Source organism: Peromyscus maniculatus, chromosome 3, assembly GCF_049852395.1.
Source record: "Peromyscus maniculatus bairdii isolate BWxNUB_F1_BW_parent chromosome 3, HU_Pman_BW_mat_3.1, whole genome shotgun sequence".
Taxonomy (NCBI): Eukaryota; Metazoa; Chordata; class Mammalia; order Rodentia; family Cricetidae; genus Peromyscus; species Peromyscus maniculatus.
Window position 1 is genome coordinate 116,974,347 of NC_134854.1, and position 20,342 is coordinate 116,994,688.

Here is a 20,342-nt window from a genome sequence, read left to right on the forward strand (position 1 = left end):
GTGGTGGAGGACAACAGACAGGAAGAGGCCTAGAGAATAGGGCCAGTCCACTGCTCGAGACAGGACAGGGACGTATTTCAGTTTATTTAAAGTTTAGTCATAAGAACAAATTGGGGGAAATAAATCGCACTTCAACCTTTGATCAGATGTATGTAGAAAGAATCAGGCTTTGTACCACATTCATTCAGTATATCTACTGAGTTCAGCACTAAGGTCATTAGTGAAGCCCACCCCAGGAAAGAGGCCAGGCTAGACCCAGCAAAGCATGGGCACTAGAAATGGGAAGGTCTTCCTAAACGATGAGTTTGAAGCTCAGAGAACACAGGGAGTGACTGGAGCCAGACACCAACCATGGCATCCCATAGTTAGAGGCGAAGGCTGGGCTGGTTGGGTGGTAGGACCATGAGCTGCCCTGGGCCCTATAGAGATAGTCCAGTTTTCTCTTCACTCAGGCAAAACTCCTCTGCCACCACTAATAGGCAGTATTTTCCATGGCTCCAACCAGCCCAGTTCTTCACTGGCTTACACTGTGCATTTTCATGATTCCAACTCAGAGTGTGTTTCTAATCTTGGCTTGTGGAAATTTACCCAAAGGCTGACTAAGGGCACAGAATAACCTGCTGTGATCTGATGGAGAAGAAAATGACCAAGCAAAGTGAACCTCCTTCTCCAATCAGAGGACTGGGCCCAGGGCCAGCCATAGCTTGAGAACATGTAGCAGTTGATGGGAAACCAGGCAAGAGAGCAAGGCTGAGCCTCTAGAATTAGGCCATAGACACCTTGCTCACGGTCCAACAAACTCCTTCAGGAACCCCTCTCAAGTACAAAATCAAACCTGAAAGAGCAAAACTGGTCTACTCAAAAAGGTGAGGATCCATTTAGAGAAGAGATTCTATTACGTATCAGAACAGCGCTTAGTAGACTGGCCTGCAGGCCCGCTATTTCTGTTGGTATGGATCAAGTGGCACACAGCTGCACCCATGTGTCTGTGTGGTATTACTGTGTCTGCTGTGATAACTATCTGAGAGTCATGATTCAGCCCCTATGACCCCCAAAGTCCCAAATGTTTACTATGTCAGCATTTCAGAAAAAAACTTGCCACCCCTTTCCAGAGCGAAGCCCCAGGAGGCACTTTTCTTTTAAAGATAACTTCCATCTAATCTATAAATGATCAGAGCTATCACGTAAAGTGAGCACAATACAATTACAAGTCTTGCTTAGTCTCAAAGTCTCCACTCATGTCAATCAGGCCATGGATTCCCGGGTACTCACAGCTCTTTAAGATTCTTCATCTTTGCAAAGGCATCAAACTGGACAGACCTGATTGCATTCTCTCCAAGGTTCCTGAAAGAGAACACAATAATTGGTGCACAGGAACTGTGGTACCTCTCAACTGTGGCCGAGGGAGGACACTCAGGGATCTGCCAGGCCAGCCCTGGTTTATAGATGACCCACAGGAGCTACCCACACCTGGATCTGTGCCAGATCCATTGGGAACGGCTCTCAGTTCTCTTGTTAATGCAAGCACACAGAATGACTTGGGGACCAAGCCAACCCTAAGAGCTGGCTTGAAGCTAGGTAGAAATCTGAGAGAAAAAAAATTTACCCAGCAGAACAAAGGCTAACCTTGATTCAAAGAAGAATAAAACTAAGAGCCGGGCACTAGAGGCATCCACCCCCAACAACAGTATAAACCTCTCAGGACTAGTGCTGCCTACTTCCTTCCAAGGTCCCTTAGGCAAGCATCCCAGTAGAAAAGCTCCTAGCATGTGCTAGGAATGGCTTGGCTGCTAAAGGGGAGGGGGGTGTTGCCTGGCTTTGCCAAGAAAAAGTATCGCTATGTAAGGAGCAATAGCTCAGGGACTCTTCGAGGAGTCTGATACGGGGTGATGTAGTCCAGCAGGTGGGGGGAAGGTTCAAACACCAACTGAGTTAATTAGGAGCACACCAGCAGCCTACACGCTCTGTGAGTGTTCCCGGCATGGGCAAAATAAAGGCCGAAGTGAAGCCGACTTATAACGAGAAGGAAGCAGATGGTGTTTCCAAACAGCCTGTTTCTCGGCTTACAAAGAAGTGATTAAATTGCCAGCAGACTTCAGCAGCCATGGTTAGCAGGCCTGTGGGGCAGGCAGGCGGGGTCTGGCAGGATACTTACAGGTGTTCCAGGCCTTCCAGCCCTGAGAATGCTCTCTTAGCCACAGATTTGATCTTGTTTCCAAACAGAGTTCTGTAGTTTCCAAACATCCAGGCCCAGGGTCGACAGGAGTAGGGGACCGAGGAGCATTAGGACAAAGAAAACACACCATTAGGGCAGTGCTACCTGACAAGTGTCTAGAGAGGCAGATGCAGTGCTGACCTGTGTGGGGGTTACAGGGCTGCAGTACACAGGCCACCCCACTCCGAAATGAAATACCTCTAGCTTTATTACAATTTCATGCTGATGACAGGCTGGAATTGCATATTCCACTCAGTCTCAAGAGACCCCTTGTAGTGTCAAGTGAAAATCACCATAGCCATGCCATGCTGTCTGTCCTAGGACCACCCAGGGAGGTAGGAAGTTTGTCAGGGTGGTAGCCTTGCAGGAAAAACAGGCTGGTTACTGTTTTAGTGAGAAGTGAGTCAGAAGGCAGTGTAAACTGGTACTAAAGTCTGCCATCCACCTCCATGCACTGCATTGTGGGCATAAAGGGTCACAACCACCAGAAGAGAACAGGAAGGTGGGCATCCATCCAGATGGCCTCATAGCTCTTTGCATTTGTCATGCACTATAGTGGCCAGGATGCAGCTGTCATGATCTTTACCCTGACCCTTAGGGCCTGGAGAAGAGGGCCTGTACTCCAGCTTCTTGAGCAAGAGCCCAGAATTTATATGAAGTAGACCAGAAGTTCATTAAATCCCAGGTAGTTGAGGTGTCACAGTTCGCTTTCCAGGTAACTAAAGTCTGTACCCTTAGGCTTTTGAGCATGGGACAGGACTTTGGCAGTTCTAATCCTGGCCTCAGCAATGAATATTCAGTTTCATATACACAGAGTGTTCCTGTTCTGGGTACTGAGTTCAGAGCTCCCACCTGAGGGAGACCTAGAGTGCACCAGACAATTACATACAGAATTCCCTCCTTTATTATTGAGGACTGATGAGAGGCATCTCTTAGGACAGCCCAAAGTGATGCTTGTAATCAGCTCTGCCCCTCAATCTTAATGTCATCCAGAATTTTCTAACAGTCATCTTTAAGCAGGCTGGATGCCTGGGAAATGTCAAAATCCACGAGGCTAAGCAGCAGTGATTAAGTGGATAGAGGAGAAAGCTCCTGGACAAAACTAGTCTGGCTCAACTCTTCCCAAGAGAGAGGTATTTCTTGGTGAGGATTCCAGCAAGAACCAGGGATATGATCTGGACTCGAGGCTGGCCATCCTTCACCTATGGAAGACAGAGGCCACAGGGAGGACAAGTACCAGCCTGCTGCTGGAAGCTAATGAAAGATGACGTGATGCCTGGAAAGCCCAAGTTGCACCATGGCCTAGCCATCACCCACCATGAGGCTTACATCCCAGAACAGGCCCAAACAGTGCAAGGAACACAGACAGAGGTGCCAGTTCCACATGCTCCCAAGGGCATCCAAACCACAGCAAGAGGCTTCTTTAGAAACAGATTCTTGCCCTGGGGGCCTGCAGTCAGTTCAGCCTTTAGGCAAAGCCTACTGTTTTCAGCCTTTGTAAGGTGAAGGGCAAACAGGCCAATGACCTCTCCACCTTCTCCTTCTCTCATGGGCGGTCTGTGTAGACACAAACACAATCTCATCCCGAAAACTCTTCCACAACTCGAAATCTGAAATTCTTACTTTAAATAAACCAAATACCCAGAAACCCAGTGGCCATGTTCACTTTGGCTCCTTAGCCACAAAACTAGCAGCAATTAACAGCTCATGGGACACTGAACCCCAAGTGTGTCTGCGAGACTGCCAACTCCTGCACTTACTCAGATCCCCACAAGCCAGGGCACCATGTGCTCCGGGTCCCAGTAAAAACAAACTGAGCTGTTTAGTGAAATCTCCCATAAACTAGATCTTGGGAAAAGCTGTGCCTTATTTCATCCATTAAATATTAGTCACATTGACCTCTTTTACAGTGAGGGCAGCTGTTAGCTCTAATGGTGGCAACAGCAATAAAACAAATTCTCGATTACACAGTGCCAATCACTCTGCTGATAGGCTGAATCAGGCCCTGACCTCTCTTAGCAGATACCTGGGGGTGATGTGGGTGTGGCTCTCAAGCTAGCAGTTAGTGATGGCTCCCTGGGCTGGAAGGTGCTCCAGGGAAGGGGTGGTTAGCCTGAACCCCCTAGTCAGGACTTAGATCAGACAGTGACCTCAGATGTCACTTCTTAAACCCTCTTACACATCCGGCCAGCCCAGCCCAAGGCTCCCAAAGGCCAGTTCACTGCTTGCTAAAGCAACCACAAAGGCACCTTAGTGTGTGCAGGATGGGGGAACATGTCAAGGAAGGCCTTGTACTCATGTTCTTGGAGGAAGCCATGGCATGGACAAACCTTCCTCCCAATATGGAGGAAGGTCCCACTTCTCTACACCCCACATATTTCCCTTCATGTGCACCCTCCACAGAACCCCCCTGCCCTCCTGAGCAGTGCCAGGATGGAAGTGGGGGTGACAGTGTGGCGCCATACTGCTTCTCCTACCCGTCACTCAGGTTCTAATTAAGGACTTCTTCTATGAGGTCCAGAAGCGCTCCCTCCCTCACAAGCAGCAGAACTCCAGAGCCATTCTGAAGCTTAGGCAAGAGAGTGAGTATACCAGTTCCACAGGCAGGTGCACAAACCTGAAGCTGCCACCTGCAAGGTCTGGGGTCAGTCCCTTCACCTGACTCACCTGACCTCTAAGGGTTGCATCACAGAGCCTGTCCTCATGAGATCACCAGGAACTCCACACAGACATGAGCCTCCTGCCGCAACTAGCAAATTCTAGGAGGGCAGGGCAAAGACTCCCAAGGTTGAATTCAAATTCAAATAACGGCTGCTTTACTGGAGATCATAATTAACAGCAAAATACCAACAAGAGCCTCGAAACTATCAAGTTACCCAGAGATATTTCACACATTTTCTAGAAATTGAGGAAGGCAGCCACACCCTTCTGTGCAAAGGACAAAACATCCAGTGTTTTCGGACGGGCTGTGAACAGGACCAAGACCAGCAGCCTAAGGAAGGACACCACACAGGACAGCACAAAGCCCGAGAGCAGCCTGTGAGCACTATGGAGCCCTCACACCAGTCCTCGGTCTCTTCTCGGCACACAGCAGAAGGCCTCCTGCTGGCCTTTGTGGGCCCACGAAGACCCAAGGGAGCTGCAGGAATGTACCCCAGAGCTTGCAGAACTGCACACTCAGAAATACTCACAGTTTGCTGAGGTTGTCAAGCCCCAGGAAGGCACCACTGGTATCTTCGATTGTACCCGAGATCTCATTATGGTCCAGGTCCCTGAGAAGAAGACAGAAGACAAGTTCACCCTCCCTCTTGAGCTCTGGCTTCGTTCTTCACCGTGGAGGGAGACCAGCCCCACACTGAGGCCTTCACCGGGAGGCCTAAAGCATCTAGTGTACCCCAGAGGGCCCAGCATTATGTACTGCCACGAGAAGTGTGGCTGGAGAAAACCCCTTTGCGCACTCTGCAGTGTGACCTTGCTTCTGCCTCCAGTGAAGCCAGCACACCCATCAACTACTCTGGCTGGCTCCAGGGAGGGAAACAGTAGAGACTGCACCAGAAGAAGCCCGGGGTGTACCCCACTTCCACAAAGTGGACCTTTGGCCCAAATGACTCCTGTGGTTTCTGTCTACTCTTGTATTAACCACAGTTCTCTTTCGGGGCTCAAGCAGGACACTGAAAGGTATGTGGACGAAAGGGACGCCAACGGATGGGGCTCGGCCCTGGTGTCCTTCAGGCTGGCTCTAAGTCCGGGGCCGGCACCCTGCTCCTCAAGAGGCCTATGCAGGCCCAGACTCTGAGCCAGAGCAGACATCTGGGTGCTGAGTCAGTCTTGTGACCCACTTGCCAGGACAGGAAAAATAAAGCCACCTCCTCAGCCCCAGACTGCCTGGACAAGGTTAGTATTTCAGCTTCCTCCCTGAGCTTCCAAGAACGGGCCACAGTGCCCAGCAGCATGCCACACCTGGCAGCCAGACCCTACTCTCTTCACATTGTGTTCTTTCCAGACCTTCACAGGGCCATGGTCTCTGCACACCCTTTTCCAGAATCCCTGCAGATATGGCTAAGAACAGAGAGGGATGCAGCTCTTGGCTCTGGGAAAAAGCTGGAAAGTCACCGCCAGTGGGGAGTGGAGCTGGGATGTAAGTGCAAGACGCTTGCTGTGACCTTCACTTTCCAGCACGAAGCTAAGAGAACATGCTGCTGGAAGGGACCTCCCCTCTCCTGGTCATCTTTAGACCGAGTACAGCAGGGGTCCAGGCTGTGGCTTTGTGTGCCTGTCTTCCTGCTCTGGGCCTTGCCTACCGAAGTCTCCCTCTTCTTTCTGGCCGGCTCGGCCTGAATGTTCCTGGCCTTTCTGTTCAGGCCTCTCAAGGGCTCGCAGACTGACCTCGGCTCGAATGGCTTGGCACTGGTTCTTGCACACTCGGGGCCAGCAGTGACTCACTCCTAGAGCCCACTCTGCCAGGTGTGAGCGGGGAGGCCTTGCTCCTGGCACAGGACAGGCGCACTCTCCCAGTAGAAGACCATGTTGGAGAAGGCGGCAGCCGAAGCTGCTCCTTCCGTCTGTTGAGAACCCTGTGCCCTTCTGGGAGTTTTAGGCTCAGGGCTGCTAGGAATCTGCCTAACGTTTATCACTGAAAAGTTCTATGAAACGTCCCAGAAAAGCACCCTCAGCAACTTCTAGCAGCCTCACCCAACTGGACACTTTAAAGGACATGACATTCTCACTTCCTCTGGGTCTTACCACTCCCTAATGAGGCTCACACAAGGACACTAGACCTCATTTCCCTCTCTCGTGGATACCAGATCCACTAAGAGCTTCAAGTAGCAGGAAAGTGACCACGGCACTGACTTGGAGAAAAAAAAAAACAACACCACATAGGATCTAAAAGCAGAAGTCAGGGCTGGGGATGTGGCTTTTAGTGGAAGAGAGCACACTTATCATTCTCAAGGCCCCGGGATTTGAGCTACAGCAACATGAGAAAAAAAATCCTCCAAATTTACAGCCAGGCCCAGAGGCTCACACACCTGTAATCCTAGTGCTTGAGATGGGAAGATAGCCACAAGTTGAAGTCCAGCCTCAGTTATAGGAGCTTGAGACTAGCCTGGGCTACAGAGATCCTGCCTTAAAAAGCCAATGAACAAAACCACCACCCTCCCTGTTCAGAAAGAAAAATACATAAGAAGTCACAGCCAGAAGACTGGAAAAGAAACCTGCAGCACTGTCTGGATGCTGCTGCAGGCACCCTGTGTAGACATGCTTTTCCAGACTCCCCACCCCATTCTGCCTCATGTGCTGAGAATTACTGACAATGACGGTTTTTAAAGAGTTCTCTCCTTCTATCGGCACCATCCTGGGAAAGAAAAGATTTTTCTGCTCAATGGTTATTTTTTTGTGAGTGATATGAAAGTTCAAGTCCATGTTCCCACAGTATGCCAGCTTTGGGTCCAGTTCTGACTAGCAGCCAGCAAGAGGGGAATCTGAACAAAGCAGGCACTTTGTGGTCTGCTCTCCCACCTGGGTGCCCTTCATTCTGTCACCCTCAAAAGCAAAACCCTTACAAGACCCGCAGACTCTTGAGTCCCTTGAAGGCTCCTTCAGCGATGTGGCTGATGGCGTTGTGGCTGAGGCGCAGGATACTGAGGCTGCCCAACTCGGCCAGGCTCTCCTCATCCAGCCTAGTGAGGTTGTTGAAGGACAGAATCCTGAGGAAGAGAAGAAGAAGACAAATGTCACCACTGAGCTAAATGGATGCCCTCTTCTCTCAAGCAGTCACACCATGACTGGCCTGACCTCACCAGGAAGGGGATACTGTTTTCAGGAACCCTGAGTAAAAGTGGCCATACAGAAAGAAACCCATCTTGTCAACATTCATCTAGTCTGATAACAAAATGATTGTGCAAATCATGAAACCAGTGCCACGAAACTGAGGACTACTGCTTACACACTCTGTAGACACCTGTCATACAACCCAGACCTCAAGGCTCCAGGCCCCTCCATTGCTGGTCTTGGTTCAGGCAATGAAAGACCCCTCTCGGCAGAGACTGACACAGTAAACAGAATCTGGAAGGGCTCTACACTGTGCAAGGAAGCCACAGCTACACTCCCTGTATTGGCCAGCAGAGGGTACCACGAGCCACTGCCTGGGACAGCCAAACCAGGACCTCCCATCTTAGCAGGATAAGAAGAGCATGACACAGAAGGCCTTGGTTGTAAAGACTACAGCAGTCAACAGGGATCAGGCCCCAAAGCATGCACTTTGCCTCTCTGTCAGAATCCAGCTCTTCCCAGCACTACTGCACAACACTGGGTTGGTTATGTGATGTATTAGTTTATCTACAGTCAGAAAGTTAAGCCTGGACTGGTACAAAAAGAAGCAAACTGAATTAACTGAAGGTTAATATGGTTTTAAAGGTGGCAGTGAATGCTATTCTGTCCCTCTTACAGAACTAAGTCATAGTGTCTATCAGTTGCAAAGATTGACAGGAGACCCAAATTACATCCTTGCCTGCAATTAAAGCATTTAGCTTAAAGGAAGGGCAAGAACTTGCTGGAAAGCAATCCTTCCTCTGGCTGAGGCTTTCTAATATGGAGCAAATTACTAGGACTAGTCCAGTACACTCGAGAGATAGTTCCCTTTCTCTAAAGGGCACAAGAGAGTGTCATATTGCCAGGCAGAAACAGGAGGAGGGGACTCAAGGGTCTGCCTAGTTTACCTTTCCATGTGGCCCCAACTCCAGGGGCTCAAACACTTTCTGGTGTATTCCAGAGGACTGTCCTTGCTTGGGAACTAGACTGAACACCTATAAGGCCCCTCTCTTCCCTACGACTCCTAGCCGCCAACAGAAAACCACAAATCCACAAATCAAGGGCTGGTCAATGGCACTCAGTACCATGGGCAGTGGTCAACAGCAGCTTCTCGAGGCAGCAGGAGGCCAAACCCAAAGAATGAACACTAGCTCTAAGTGCAATGAATACAGAGTACAGGGTGGGACTATGTATGGCCTTTGACAAAAGACAGGGGCTAGCTAAACCCTGAACTCTGTGTAAGTGTGGGGTACGGAGAGACATGTACACTGAGGGCCACAGATAGCAACCAGAGTAGAGACGACCAGAGGAAAACACAGGCTGCGAGAGTCAGCATCAGGCTGAAGTGTCTCTAAAGATGCCACCTGGTGAAGTCAAAACACACAAGAGAGGCTGAGCAAGGTGTGGCATTCCTACCAATCACTTGCTTTGGTGGATCCATCTTTTCCTATAGCCAAGCCTAGCCAAATAAAATAAAAAAAGAAAGAAAGAAAGAAGGGAGGGAGGGAGGGAGGAAACCAACCTCTGGACCTCCCAGAATAAACCTACTGGACTACAAGGCATCTATTAAACGGGAAGAATGACTAGACAGAGGGCAGGAACAAAGGGGCACACGATGTCTGCCGAGTCCTGGGCTCTAGCACTAGTGTGTCTTCTGTGAAGGGATGCCTAGGCCACATGCCGCCCCCATCAGGGGGGTCTGTCACTACTATTCTCAGGAGCAAGGGTACAACCTGGGAACCCTGTCCCGGAACTCCCCAAAGGACCTACGGGACGCTGCATCTCCATACATCCACCATCAGGCACTGGGACACAGACGGGGGGCAGGAATGAGCCCGGTGTCCTGAGAAACCGTCTGAGGAAAGGATGGTGGAGGTCCCCCCGCTGTCAGCATGTCACCATCTTTCCGTGTCGCTGTCCTACTCTAATGGGACTTTTTCACTCAAGAAATGCACATGAACTATTGTCACACAAAAGTGCTGGGATGACACCTAGGCCTCTGTTCTCTGGCACGCCCTCTCCTTCACTGCTGACTCCAAGCCTAAGGCCCGGGGGCAGTGGCTCCGCATGGGTCTTTCTTCTTGACAGATCACCAGGCTCCCTGCCTCTGGGTGGCCCTCATCAGGCCCCTGTGGGGTGAGGCGGGCCGGTGGCTCCCAGATGCTTCACCGGGTCCTGTGAGTGACCGCTGCCCTAGACTTACAGCTCATGCAGCTTCTGACAGAAGCTCCACCCGTCGCGCTGAATGCGGGAGATGGAGTTGTTGCTGAGGTGCAGCTGATGCAGGGCCGTGAGGCCGTAGAGGGAGCCGCTGTTCACTTCCACCAGGCTGTTGTACTCCAAGTGCCTGCAGGGAGGGATACACGGGATGAAGAGACTGCCGCCATCCGCTCGCCACACAGACAGCAAGCAGGAGGCCAGTCCGGATCAGATGTGGTCATCAGCACAGAGAAGGTACCAGAACGGAGAAGTATGCACATTTTGTTCGGTGTTAGAGAGGAAGTTTAAGCAACTGGCACTTGCTTTGGTCCATCTGACTTTCTCCCACTGTTCAAATCATGAGTGCTTAGTGTATTTTTTAAAAAAAAAAAATCCTAAGAAACATACCACTCCTTATTTGCAGATTTAATATAAAAACCAAGTGGTGGGTAACCAGTTTTCTTCTGAGAACTCTGGTCTCAGCAAGTAACCATTTAGATTTCTGATTCCGAAATGACATAGGAAAGTGACATCCAGTTAGTCCGAAGTGGAAAGTGTGAACGGCAAGAAGCGGAGCAGCAGGCTCCTCCTGTCCGTGCCATGCAAAGTGAGTGCAGGGGAAGGTGCAGGCAGTGGAAGAGGCTTCTGAGGATGAGAACGGGCAGCACACTGGTGGCCGGGGGCCCAGGCTTCCGGCCTCGGTTTCAGCTACAAAGATAATAGCAGATGTACGGGCTGTGATGTCATCTGCATGGGAAGCAGGGAGGAGGAAGGGAGTCGGCCAGCTGAACCACTGACAGGCACAGGTAAAGACAGTGGTGCAGTTGTGTTCATCTGGAAGGAACCACTGGTAAACCTGAAAACCAGACAACCAAAGGCAGAGAGGGTAAGGAGTGACCGCCTTCGGGACACGACAGCACCGTTACTGCCTGGCTGTGCAGAGTCAACTGTACAGGCTTCAAATCAGAAGATCAGTACTGCTTCTCTGCTATTCTCTTTCATTATTCTGGCAGCAGACAGCTCTGCTGCTACACACATCTGGCTGGAAACTCCCCTGATAAAAGCTGCACATCTGCACTCCGTGTCTTGATTAGCTCACAAGACAGGAATAAATCTCCCAAGATGAACTATACATTTTGGCCCACCTGCACATCAAGAAAGACCACTGACCCAGCGTGAGGGAGGAAGGGACTTCCTATAAGTGTGTGAGTGGAGAGGATGTGGGGAGGGAATCACTCTGGAGTCTTAGGTTTGTGGCAGAAGTGGGGGGTGGAGAGTAGGCCCAGCAGACTGGAGCAGTCCATCTCCTTCCACTTCCCTAGCTGACCATGTGTCTACTAGAACCTCCTCCCTACCTTGCAGGGAAAACAACCTGGGGTTTAGTCCATCGTGCAGAAAAAGGTCCAAAGAGCAGGGGACTAGGTCCAGGTAGCCACCACACCCAGCTGAACGAATGTGTGAGTGCATACATGCTCCGAAGAGCCCCTGCCCACGTCCTCCCCGAGCCCAGCAGGGATGCCTGCACTTACAGCACATGCATCTTAGACAGCCCCCAGAAGGCACCATCTGTCAGCTTGCTGATGTTGTTCCGCTGAAGCTTCAGCACCTCCAAGCTATCGAGCCCCTGGAACGTGAGACCCTCAATCAGCCGAATCCGATTCCGATTCAGGTCCCTACGGAGACAAAGCCATCAGGTCAGAACCTCCCATGTGCACATCTGGCCGGCACCATTCCAAGAAGTTCAAGCGGGTTTTTGAGTCATTGTGGAAACTATGGAGGAGGAGTCTTAGGGGAGGGAACCCGGGGCACACCTCAGCGGCACACCGACTCTGTCAAACAGCATGGCTGATGCAGTCCAGGAAGTACAGTGAGCACTGTATAGCCAGCTCCATGCTGGCCCTGGTACCGTGGCAGCCCAAGCACCCACATCTCTTCCCTGAAAACAGTCATCATGCATGATTTTACAGCAGGCCCTCGGCATGACTCAGGAGGCACATTCCTTAGCTGAGGTGCTCAGCTACAGAAATCCACACCAGATGCTTCAACCCAAGAAAACCCTAACCACTGGCTATCACACAGCAGCAAACCTTCCACTCGGGCATCTGACAGGCTGCTCTACCGTGCAAAGAAGTGACCGCTCATGGAGACGTGGGGGACGGGAGCACACACACTTGGCCCCTAGCCCTAGCAGAACAGTCTTAGCTGACGCGAGAGAGCAGGGCTCTAGGTCAGCTGGACCCCAGCAGCAACTCTGGGAAGGTGGGAGAACACAGCACTAACTGGGAAGCCCTTGGTCCCCCAGATGTTTCTGCAGCGGCTCATGACCCTGCTCCACACACAGCGTCTCCAGCTTCTTAGATGGAAAGGAGCAAAGCGAAGCTCCGGCACCCATGGGGTGGGGCACAGAAGCGTGCCATCAGGACACGCTCCACCTCCTGCCAGCCTGACCTGCACCTGCTCCATTCTGTTTAAACCTCATTTTGAATTTTGGCTCATTTTCCTGAAATACACTCTTCTGCTAAAAGGAAGATACAGAAAAACAAAGTTGAAAAATCTTTCACTGGCTGGGAAGTTTTGGTTAGTGCAAGTTTTCTAGCAACTTTTTGCTATTTATGGTATGTAGAGACACACAAATACATGCTTTTATACAAAAACAAACCAGTTACCTTCTAAAACTTAGGAAATGAAGAGGTGGCTGCCTTGATCAGGTTAGCTTCATACCAAACAATTCAAGAAGGTACAGATAACTTTATGTCCAAGGTACAGACTGCCTCAGTACCTTAACCCTCACTAAAACCTGAGCTAAGAATGAAACTGAGGTGGGAATAGTGGTGCATGCCTGTAACCCCAGCACTTGGGAGGCTGAGGCAGGAGGATCTGGAGTTCAGAGAGGGAAAGCCATCAGCAGGAGTCAGGGACTGCACTTCAGAAGCTCAGTGTCAGCGAGGACAAGCATGCATGCAAGCGTGTGGGTCTTTTCCATCCGAGGCCATCTGAGGGAGTCTGCTGACACCAGACCCAACTCCTAATTTGCTTTTATTAGGTGTTGCAGTAGGGTCATAAATGATAGTTTATGCAGAGCTTTACCAAGGGGGGTGAGGGAGGGGTGGCGATTGGTACAGGGTCCTTGGGGAAATTTGGCCCCCATAAAGTTTGGCTAACCTTAATTAAAGTGCAGGTTTCTGTACTCACAGTTGTATCAGCCTGGGTAGCTTGAATGCTTTCACAGGAAGCTGGGTGATCCTGTTTTTGCTCAGACGAAGAGTCAGCAGCGACCGTGACAGACCATCAAATGCTCCAGACTCCAGGCTGCTGATGCGATTGCTTGCCAAGTTGCTGGAACGATTCAAGAGAGAAAATGTAGTGGCAGTTGGAGGCCTTCCTCACTCCTTACAGCCCCAGACCCGGCAGGGGCTGCTAGGAACCGTCGGAGACACCCCGAGGGACACCTCTCCACTGAGTCCCTTATCTCCATGCTGCCAAGCCCATCCTGACTTCGAAGACAGGGAACCTGGGCATGCTGCTAGCAGGCTGTCTAGTGAGGAGAAGACACCGAGGCAGGCCGTGCTTCAGCACACTGTGCTTCTGCTGGTGGGGGCCACACGAACCTTTCCCCACCCCTCAGCACAGCACAAGGCCTGCCTCAAGAGAACCTGCGGGTTCCTTCTTCACCACCAACTAGTTCACACTGGACAAAAAAGCCCTAAAAGCAAAAGTCAGTTAGGAGCCAAGGTCAGTAGGTTTTACACTTTGGAGAAACAGCCCTTATTTAATCCTGAAGTAGGTCTGACTGTACGATTTACATAATGAAAATGTGCAAACCATTCATTTAAATAATTCTAACACCTTCAAGAAGCATTTAAGAGACCTCTGTGAGTCCTTTAGAAAAGAAGACATACATCTTCACAGGGCTACACATTATACGTGTCAGGGGAGCCTCCTGTGACCACACAGGAGGGGACTCTTTCTCAAAATACATGGCAGTGTGCTCAGAGACAAGCCGCTCCCAGAACAAACTCTATCAAGGGGTAAAAAGACAAGACATAGCCAGCGATACAGTCTCCTCCCAACAGGCCACTCCACTGCACACCTTCTTCCTGCCATCCCCAGACAAAAGCCTGAGTGAAAATGAGACAGACAGAGACTCCTCAACCGCAATGGTTGTGTGCCAAGAGGGGGTGAGGCGCTTCGGATCCCGCCATCAGGCAGCAGCCCAGAGCAGGGCACGTAAGGACTCTGTAGATGGGGCTGGACTGTTTGTTCTCAGCACTCCAGATTACAGAGCAATCGCTGTGATGACGACATGGCCGTCAACGGCCGCCAACACAAAGTGCCCTCTGCATCTGTGCGGGGGAAAGGACAGTGCAACCCAGGGTAGCAGTCAGTGGCTTCTCTGTGCCACATAAGAAGCACCAGGTGGTAGCTGGACACCTTTTGAAAGCCCCCTCCCAGGGCTTTATAGACGTCAGGGCCTCTCGTTCCCAATTCTTGTGCCTTGATGAACCTTTGAAAGCAATCACTTCTCTTCCTGGAGTCTCAGAATGACTTGGAAAAGTCATTTTGTACCAAGTGTCATCCTTCCTGAGAAGATGGGTCACCGTGAGCCCTAAAGCAGCCTTGCAGATGAGCTGCAGAATAACTCAGAAGCAGCAGCAAGACAGGAGAGGAAATGCATTCATAACTAGGAACCGTCTCTTTAGCTTTGGTCTTCAGTTCCTCCCCAAAGCAGTGTGTCCCTACCTGCAGCGAGTGGATTGCAGAGGGTTAGCTTCTTCATTCCTGTCTGCCATCCACTCAGTGTGAGGCAGGTACTGAGACGTGTTTAAAAAACAAAGTCATCTGAACAACTACAAAGCTGAGTAACTGCCCTCTCCAAAGGAGCCAGCCACAACATGGCTTATTCGAAAGGTCTCTGATGATACACTGTCTTTGAACCTGTCTCCCTGGGGTGCGCACCCACTCACCACCCAACTACTCCCTCCAAGTTTCTCTGGGAGACAGCTCAGAGCATGAGAGCAAAACTGGACTTGTGAGTAGAGAGACCGGGCGGGCCTGACTTCTGGGCTCTGCACTGTGAGAGGCAAGTTCCTTAGACAGCCCGTTAACCTTTCCTACTTCAGTACTGCCCTCCACCGTGACACCACAAGGTTTGGAAATGCTCTAAAATTCCTTAGACAGCCCGTTAACCTTTCCTACTTCAGTACTGCCCTCCACCGTGACACCACAAGGTTTGGAAATGCTCTAAAATGGATGCCCAAGGGACCATGGGTAGACCCCACTCTTGGCCTGCCAAAGGTCTGCACCACCCCACGAACTTAGCCCAGCCAGGGCCAGAGTGAAGCAAGCACCCACCCTGTGTCTAGGACTGAGCGCCAGGGCAGCCATTACAAGGCCTGGAAGCTGGGGTACATGGATGGCAGAGACACTTACAGCTCCCTTACACGCAGGCCATTCGGGAAACAAGAGCTCCGGATTTCCGTGATGTTGTTCAAGCTCAGATCCAGAACTTCCAAGGACAGGTACGACTTCAGCTGGCCTCCATCCACACTGAGGATCTTGTTGTGCTGCCTGAGAGAGAGCAGGGGTGAGACTTCAGCCCCGCCTCCCACACTGTGGATGCTGTGGATCCTGGGCTGCCTGAGACAGGGCAGGGGTGAGACTTCAGCCCCGCCTCCCACACTGTGGATGCTGTGGATCCTGGGCTGCCTGAGACAGGGCAGGGGTGAGACTTCAGCCCCGCCTCCCACACTGTGGATCCTGTGCTGCCTGAGACAGGGCAGGGGTGAGACTTCAGCCCCGCCTCCCACACTGTGGATCCTGTGGATCCTGGGCTGCCTGAGACAGGGCAGGGGTGAGACTTCAGCCCTGCCTCCCACACTATGGATCTTGTGGATCCTGGGCTGCCTGAGACAGAGCAGGGGAGTGAGGCAACAAGCTCTTATTCCCCACCGTTTGTTTTTGTGATTTTACTTTGACCTAAAATTACAATTCAGGGACATTCAATACGTGATCTATTCCTCTATCTATTGCATTATCATCTGCTGGCTCAGTGTTATATATAGGCTCTTCTGTGCAGAATAAGCTCTTTGCCTCAGCTGTTCCACCCAAGAGAAGAACATAGGGCGCTGACATGCCCAGTGCCCAGCGACAGATGACATGCAAGCGCACCAAGCTGCTCCAACCCAACCCCATCTCTGATCTCTGGTGCCTAGTCGAGCATTATGACTAAAGACTGCTGACTCCAGAGTCCAGAGCTCAGTTGTTTGTTTGATTTTTAACTTATTTGTTTTTATTTTATGAGCATTAGTGTTTTGCCTGCATGTGTGTCTGTGTGAGGGTGTCAGATCCCCTGGAACTGGAGTTACAGACAGTTGTGAGCTGTCATGTAGGTGCTGGGAACTGAACCCGGGTCCTGTGGAAGAGCAGTTGGTGCTCTTAACTGCTGAGCCACCTTTCTGTAGACCAGGCTGGCTCTGCCTCTGAGCCATCTTTCTGTAGACCAGGCTGGCTCTGCCTCTGAGCCATCTTTCCAGCACCCCCCCCCCCACTCCTCCCCCAAGAGCTCAGTTTAATCCTATTGAAAACGTCACAACACAAGTTCAGTCTCCCGTCATGTACTGTATCCCAGGCATGAAGACAGAAGGGACTCCAAAGAATACAGAGATGATGATGGCCAAACCCGACTCTGAAGTGAGACAGAAGCTCACTGCTGGGACCAGCTGGAACCAAATCCCCGAATCCCCACCCTTGGGGAGATGAGGCTACAGCCTGCTCCCTGAAACCACACTAAAGCACCTGGAGGGCACTGTGGTGCTTAACTTCCTGCCATGACTTACACTTCGCACCTTTAATCCTCTTTCTGCAAAAACCAAAACCTAACCAGCCAGCATTAGCAACAGTGGGCAAGGGGGATGAGGGCTGGGCGCTGATGTGGGCTTGGCCCTGCCTGGAGGGGTCACAGTGAAGTTGGCTGGGTGTTAGGTAGTGCTGCGGCAGCCGATCGCAGCCACACACTCTGCCAGCTATGAGTAAACAGGGGCAGCTCTCCAACCAATCAAAGGCCTTTTGGAACAAAACCCCAAAGAGCCTGGTGTTGCTTACCAAGTGGCATCTCCTTTAAACAAACACTTGACCAAATCGGTTCCAACAGGCATAAACAAGGACCTCTTTCCCAGAAGCTCTGGGACTCTCAGGCTCCTTTGTTCTCCTCACAAGTCTCCCAGGCCCTGAAACTCAAAATGCATTTGCACAACTGTGCTGAGGGAGAGACAAACTTTACCTCTCCTGCCCCTCCCCAAGCTACTTCCTGAGTTCTTCATTAATGTCTTTAATAAGGCGGTCTCTTCAGTTTGCTGACTCCAAAAGGAAAATAGAAGCTTTATTATGTAAAGCATGGGAAGAAAAAGAACAAGAAATAAAGGACACAGCGCTGGGCCTCATCCGGGAACTCTGAATACAGTACCAGGGAGCCAGGAACAGAGGACCTGGGCGGAGAAGGCACAGGCTCCACACAAAGCGGCTGGCACCCGAGCCGGACACAAGCAAGCCCGGGACAGTCTCGCCCTCTCCTCTCCCCACACCTCCTCTCTGCCGCCTCTGTCTCTGTCTTTTGTCGTACACTTTTTTCTTCTTTCTCGGCAGTCTATTTATCCACTGAACCGCATTCTAGGCCCCCATTCTGGATAAATGCCACTGTGAAGAGGACAAGACATTTTCACACAGTGGAGAAGTTCCCCACTGAGCAGAGAAGGCAGCCATGGAGATGGAGAGACTGTGGGAGTGAGGCATGAGCTCTGGGAGGATGAGCCAGGAAGAAGTATCCAGGAAAGGCCTGAGAGAAGGACTGAGGCAGGAAGCCAGGCGGGGAGATCAGGAGCTGGGTCAGACTGAAGGGCTGGCTTGTCGGGCTGAACCAAACCAGGAGGCACACAGTGGGCCAAGTGAGAGAAACAGGGACAAGGGAATTAGAAGAGGGCCTCGGGAACCTGCACCACCCCGAGAGAAGCATGGCTGGTCAGCAAAGACCTCCAGGTGAGCAGCGCCACCTGCAGTCAGTTCCCAGCCCAACAGTGTAACAAGCCAGTCGGTCACTAGAGGAACAGGGAAGACACCTGCAGACCAAGTTTGGGAGCCAGGGTGAAGGCTCAGAAGAGGGTCAACTTTCGGATCCTGCGGATCTCACACCTCAGATTTAAGCAAATGCATTCACACAAGATACTCAGGAGAAAAAATTATCAGACCTGCACTGCACACGCGCGAACTTTCTTTTCATCATCCCTAAAACCACAAAGACAGACAATGGGTTACGAAGTACTTGCACTTGCACTTTATTGACTATTAAACATAATTCAGAGATGACTTCAAGAACTGTACACAGGTCCATGAAAATATAGCATTCTTTTACATACAGAACTGAAGCATTCAGGGTTAAGGTATCTGTAAAGAACCCCTACATTTCGACAACAGAGCATTCTGATTAAAATATCAACAAAGGGGGCTGGAGAGATGACTCAGATCTCCTCCAGAAAACCTGAGTTCAGATCCCAGCACCCATGTTAGTTGCTCACAACAGCCTGTAACAGCAGCTCAGGGGGATCTAATATCACCTTCTGACCTCTACAGCCACCCTGGGACATGATTACAGTCACACAAACACACACACCAAAGAAAAATAATGTTTTTAATCAGCAGAGGACTTACACAGACATTCTCCAAAGAAAATACACAAATGGTCAGCAGGTATCAGTGTTTGTATGGAAACATAGGTCAGTTATGATAGCTACTATCAAAGGAACACGTGTACATGAGAGTGTAGAGAAATGAGACCACAGCAAGCAGTGGGGGAGTGAGGGTGCCTTAGAAAACAGTTAATATCTAAAACATTAGCACACCCCCAAATCAGAACTCAGATCTCATGGATGCTTTCACGTGTTCACAGAAATACGTATTATTCAGAATATTCAAAAGATGAAACAACCCAAATGTCCAGTGGCAGGTGAGTAGATAAGGAAAACGGGATATAAACTACAGCTTCCTAAACTATGCATATCACTTCACATGGGGTCACATAACGATGTATGGAGGTTGCAAACATTTGGTAGTAGATTTCTGAATGCACAATGACAAAATACTAATTCAAAACTGAATGTGTAATGGATCCACACTGTTTCTGATGACACTGGCCCACGGTGTTTCACGGGGCTTCACTGCAGCCGAGGTTCTGAACACACAAAAGCCTGTGCTGCGGATGTTGACATGCCAAGGAAACACAACAGCTCGCATCTGAAACACTATCTGTTGCAAACTTGTGTTTTTACTGTACTGTTTATAGATATACCAAAGAAATGTTTCAAAATAATGTATTACTTATTGTCGGTAAATGTTTAATTTGTGTGCCTATTTTATATTCCCAGTACACAAAATAAGCATTTAATGCCCACCATTGTATAAGTTTTCTGTTATTATAGACACATAATCATTTGATTCTAAAAACAAAGACTTAAATTTTCTGTCACTACTGAGCATGTATCAAATTAGTATATCTCTGAGTTATATTCAAATGTTACTTTTTTTAAAAATTGTTGTTTCAGTTGCTGACTTCGGTTTCATACACACAAAAAAAATGTTCAGTGAATTTTGGTTTAAATTAAGATAGAATTTCCAACCATTTGAGCATGGACCTAAACATACGTTTACCATTTTGTACAACATATACAAAATGGCATTCTTAGCACTAATAATTATAATTTTTTAAAAAGATTTCACTTTATTATTATCTTATGTGTATGCATGTTTTGGTTGTATACATGTCTGTGTACAGGTATTTGTGGTACCCTCAGAGGCCAGAAGAGGGTGTGGGGTCTTCTATTACTAGAGTTACAGACTGTTGTGAGCCACCATGTGGGTTCTGGGAATCAAAATGGGGTCCTTTGGAAAAGCAGCCAGTGCTCTTAACCACTGAGCCATCATCACTCCAGCCCCCAATTATAAATTTTAAAAAAGATTATTTGTGTGTGTCTGCACATGTATGCACATGTATATGTGTGGTGTAGGTATGCAAGCCTGTGCATGTGTGCAGACCGGAAGAGCACTGGATCTCTCAGAGCTGGAGCTACAGGTG

At 50.0% G+C, this 20,342-nt stretch overlaps 1 protein-coding gene across 2 annotated transcripts in view; it reads right to left on the minus strand.

Moving 5' to 3' along the window:
* Nucleotides 1–20,342, minus strand: part of Lrig1 (leucine rich repeats and immunoglobulin like domains 1) — a 102,822-nt gene that overhangs the window by 14,410 nt on the left and 68,070 nt on the right. For both annotated transcript variants that reach the window (XM_006972595.4, XM_076567425.1), the window contains exons 4-11: nucleotides 15,653–15,790; nucleotides 13,415–13,558; nucleotides 11,752–11,895; nucleotides 10,227–10,370; nucleotides 7,777–7,920; nucleotides 5,407–5,487; nucleotides 2,156–2,227; nucleotides 1,273–1,344 (exon numbers count right to left, since the gene is read on the minus strand). In XM_006972595.4, coding sequence (XP_006972657.2) covers nucleotides 1,273–1,344; nucleotides 2,156–2,227; nucleotides 5,407–5,487; nucleotides 7,777–7,920; nucleotides 10,227–10,370; nucleotides 11,752–11,895; nucleotides 13,415–13,558; nucleotides 15,653–15,790 — 939 coding nt within the window. The remainder of the gene's footprint in view (nucleotides 1–1,272; nucleotides 1,345–2,155; nucleotides 2,228–5,406; nucleotides 5,488–7,776; nucleotides 7,921–10,226; nucleotides 10,371–11,751; nucleotides 11,896–13,414; nucleotides 13,559–15,652; nucleotides 15,791–20,342) is intronic.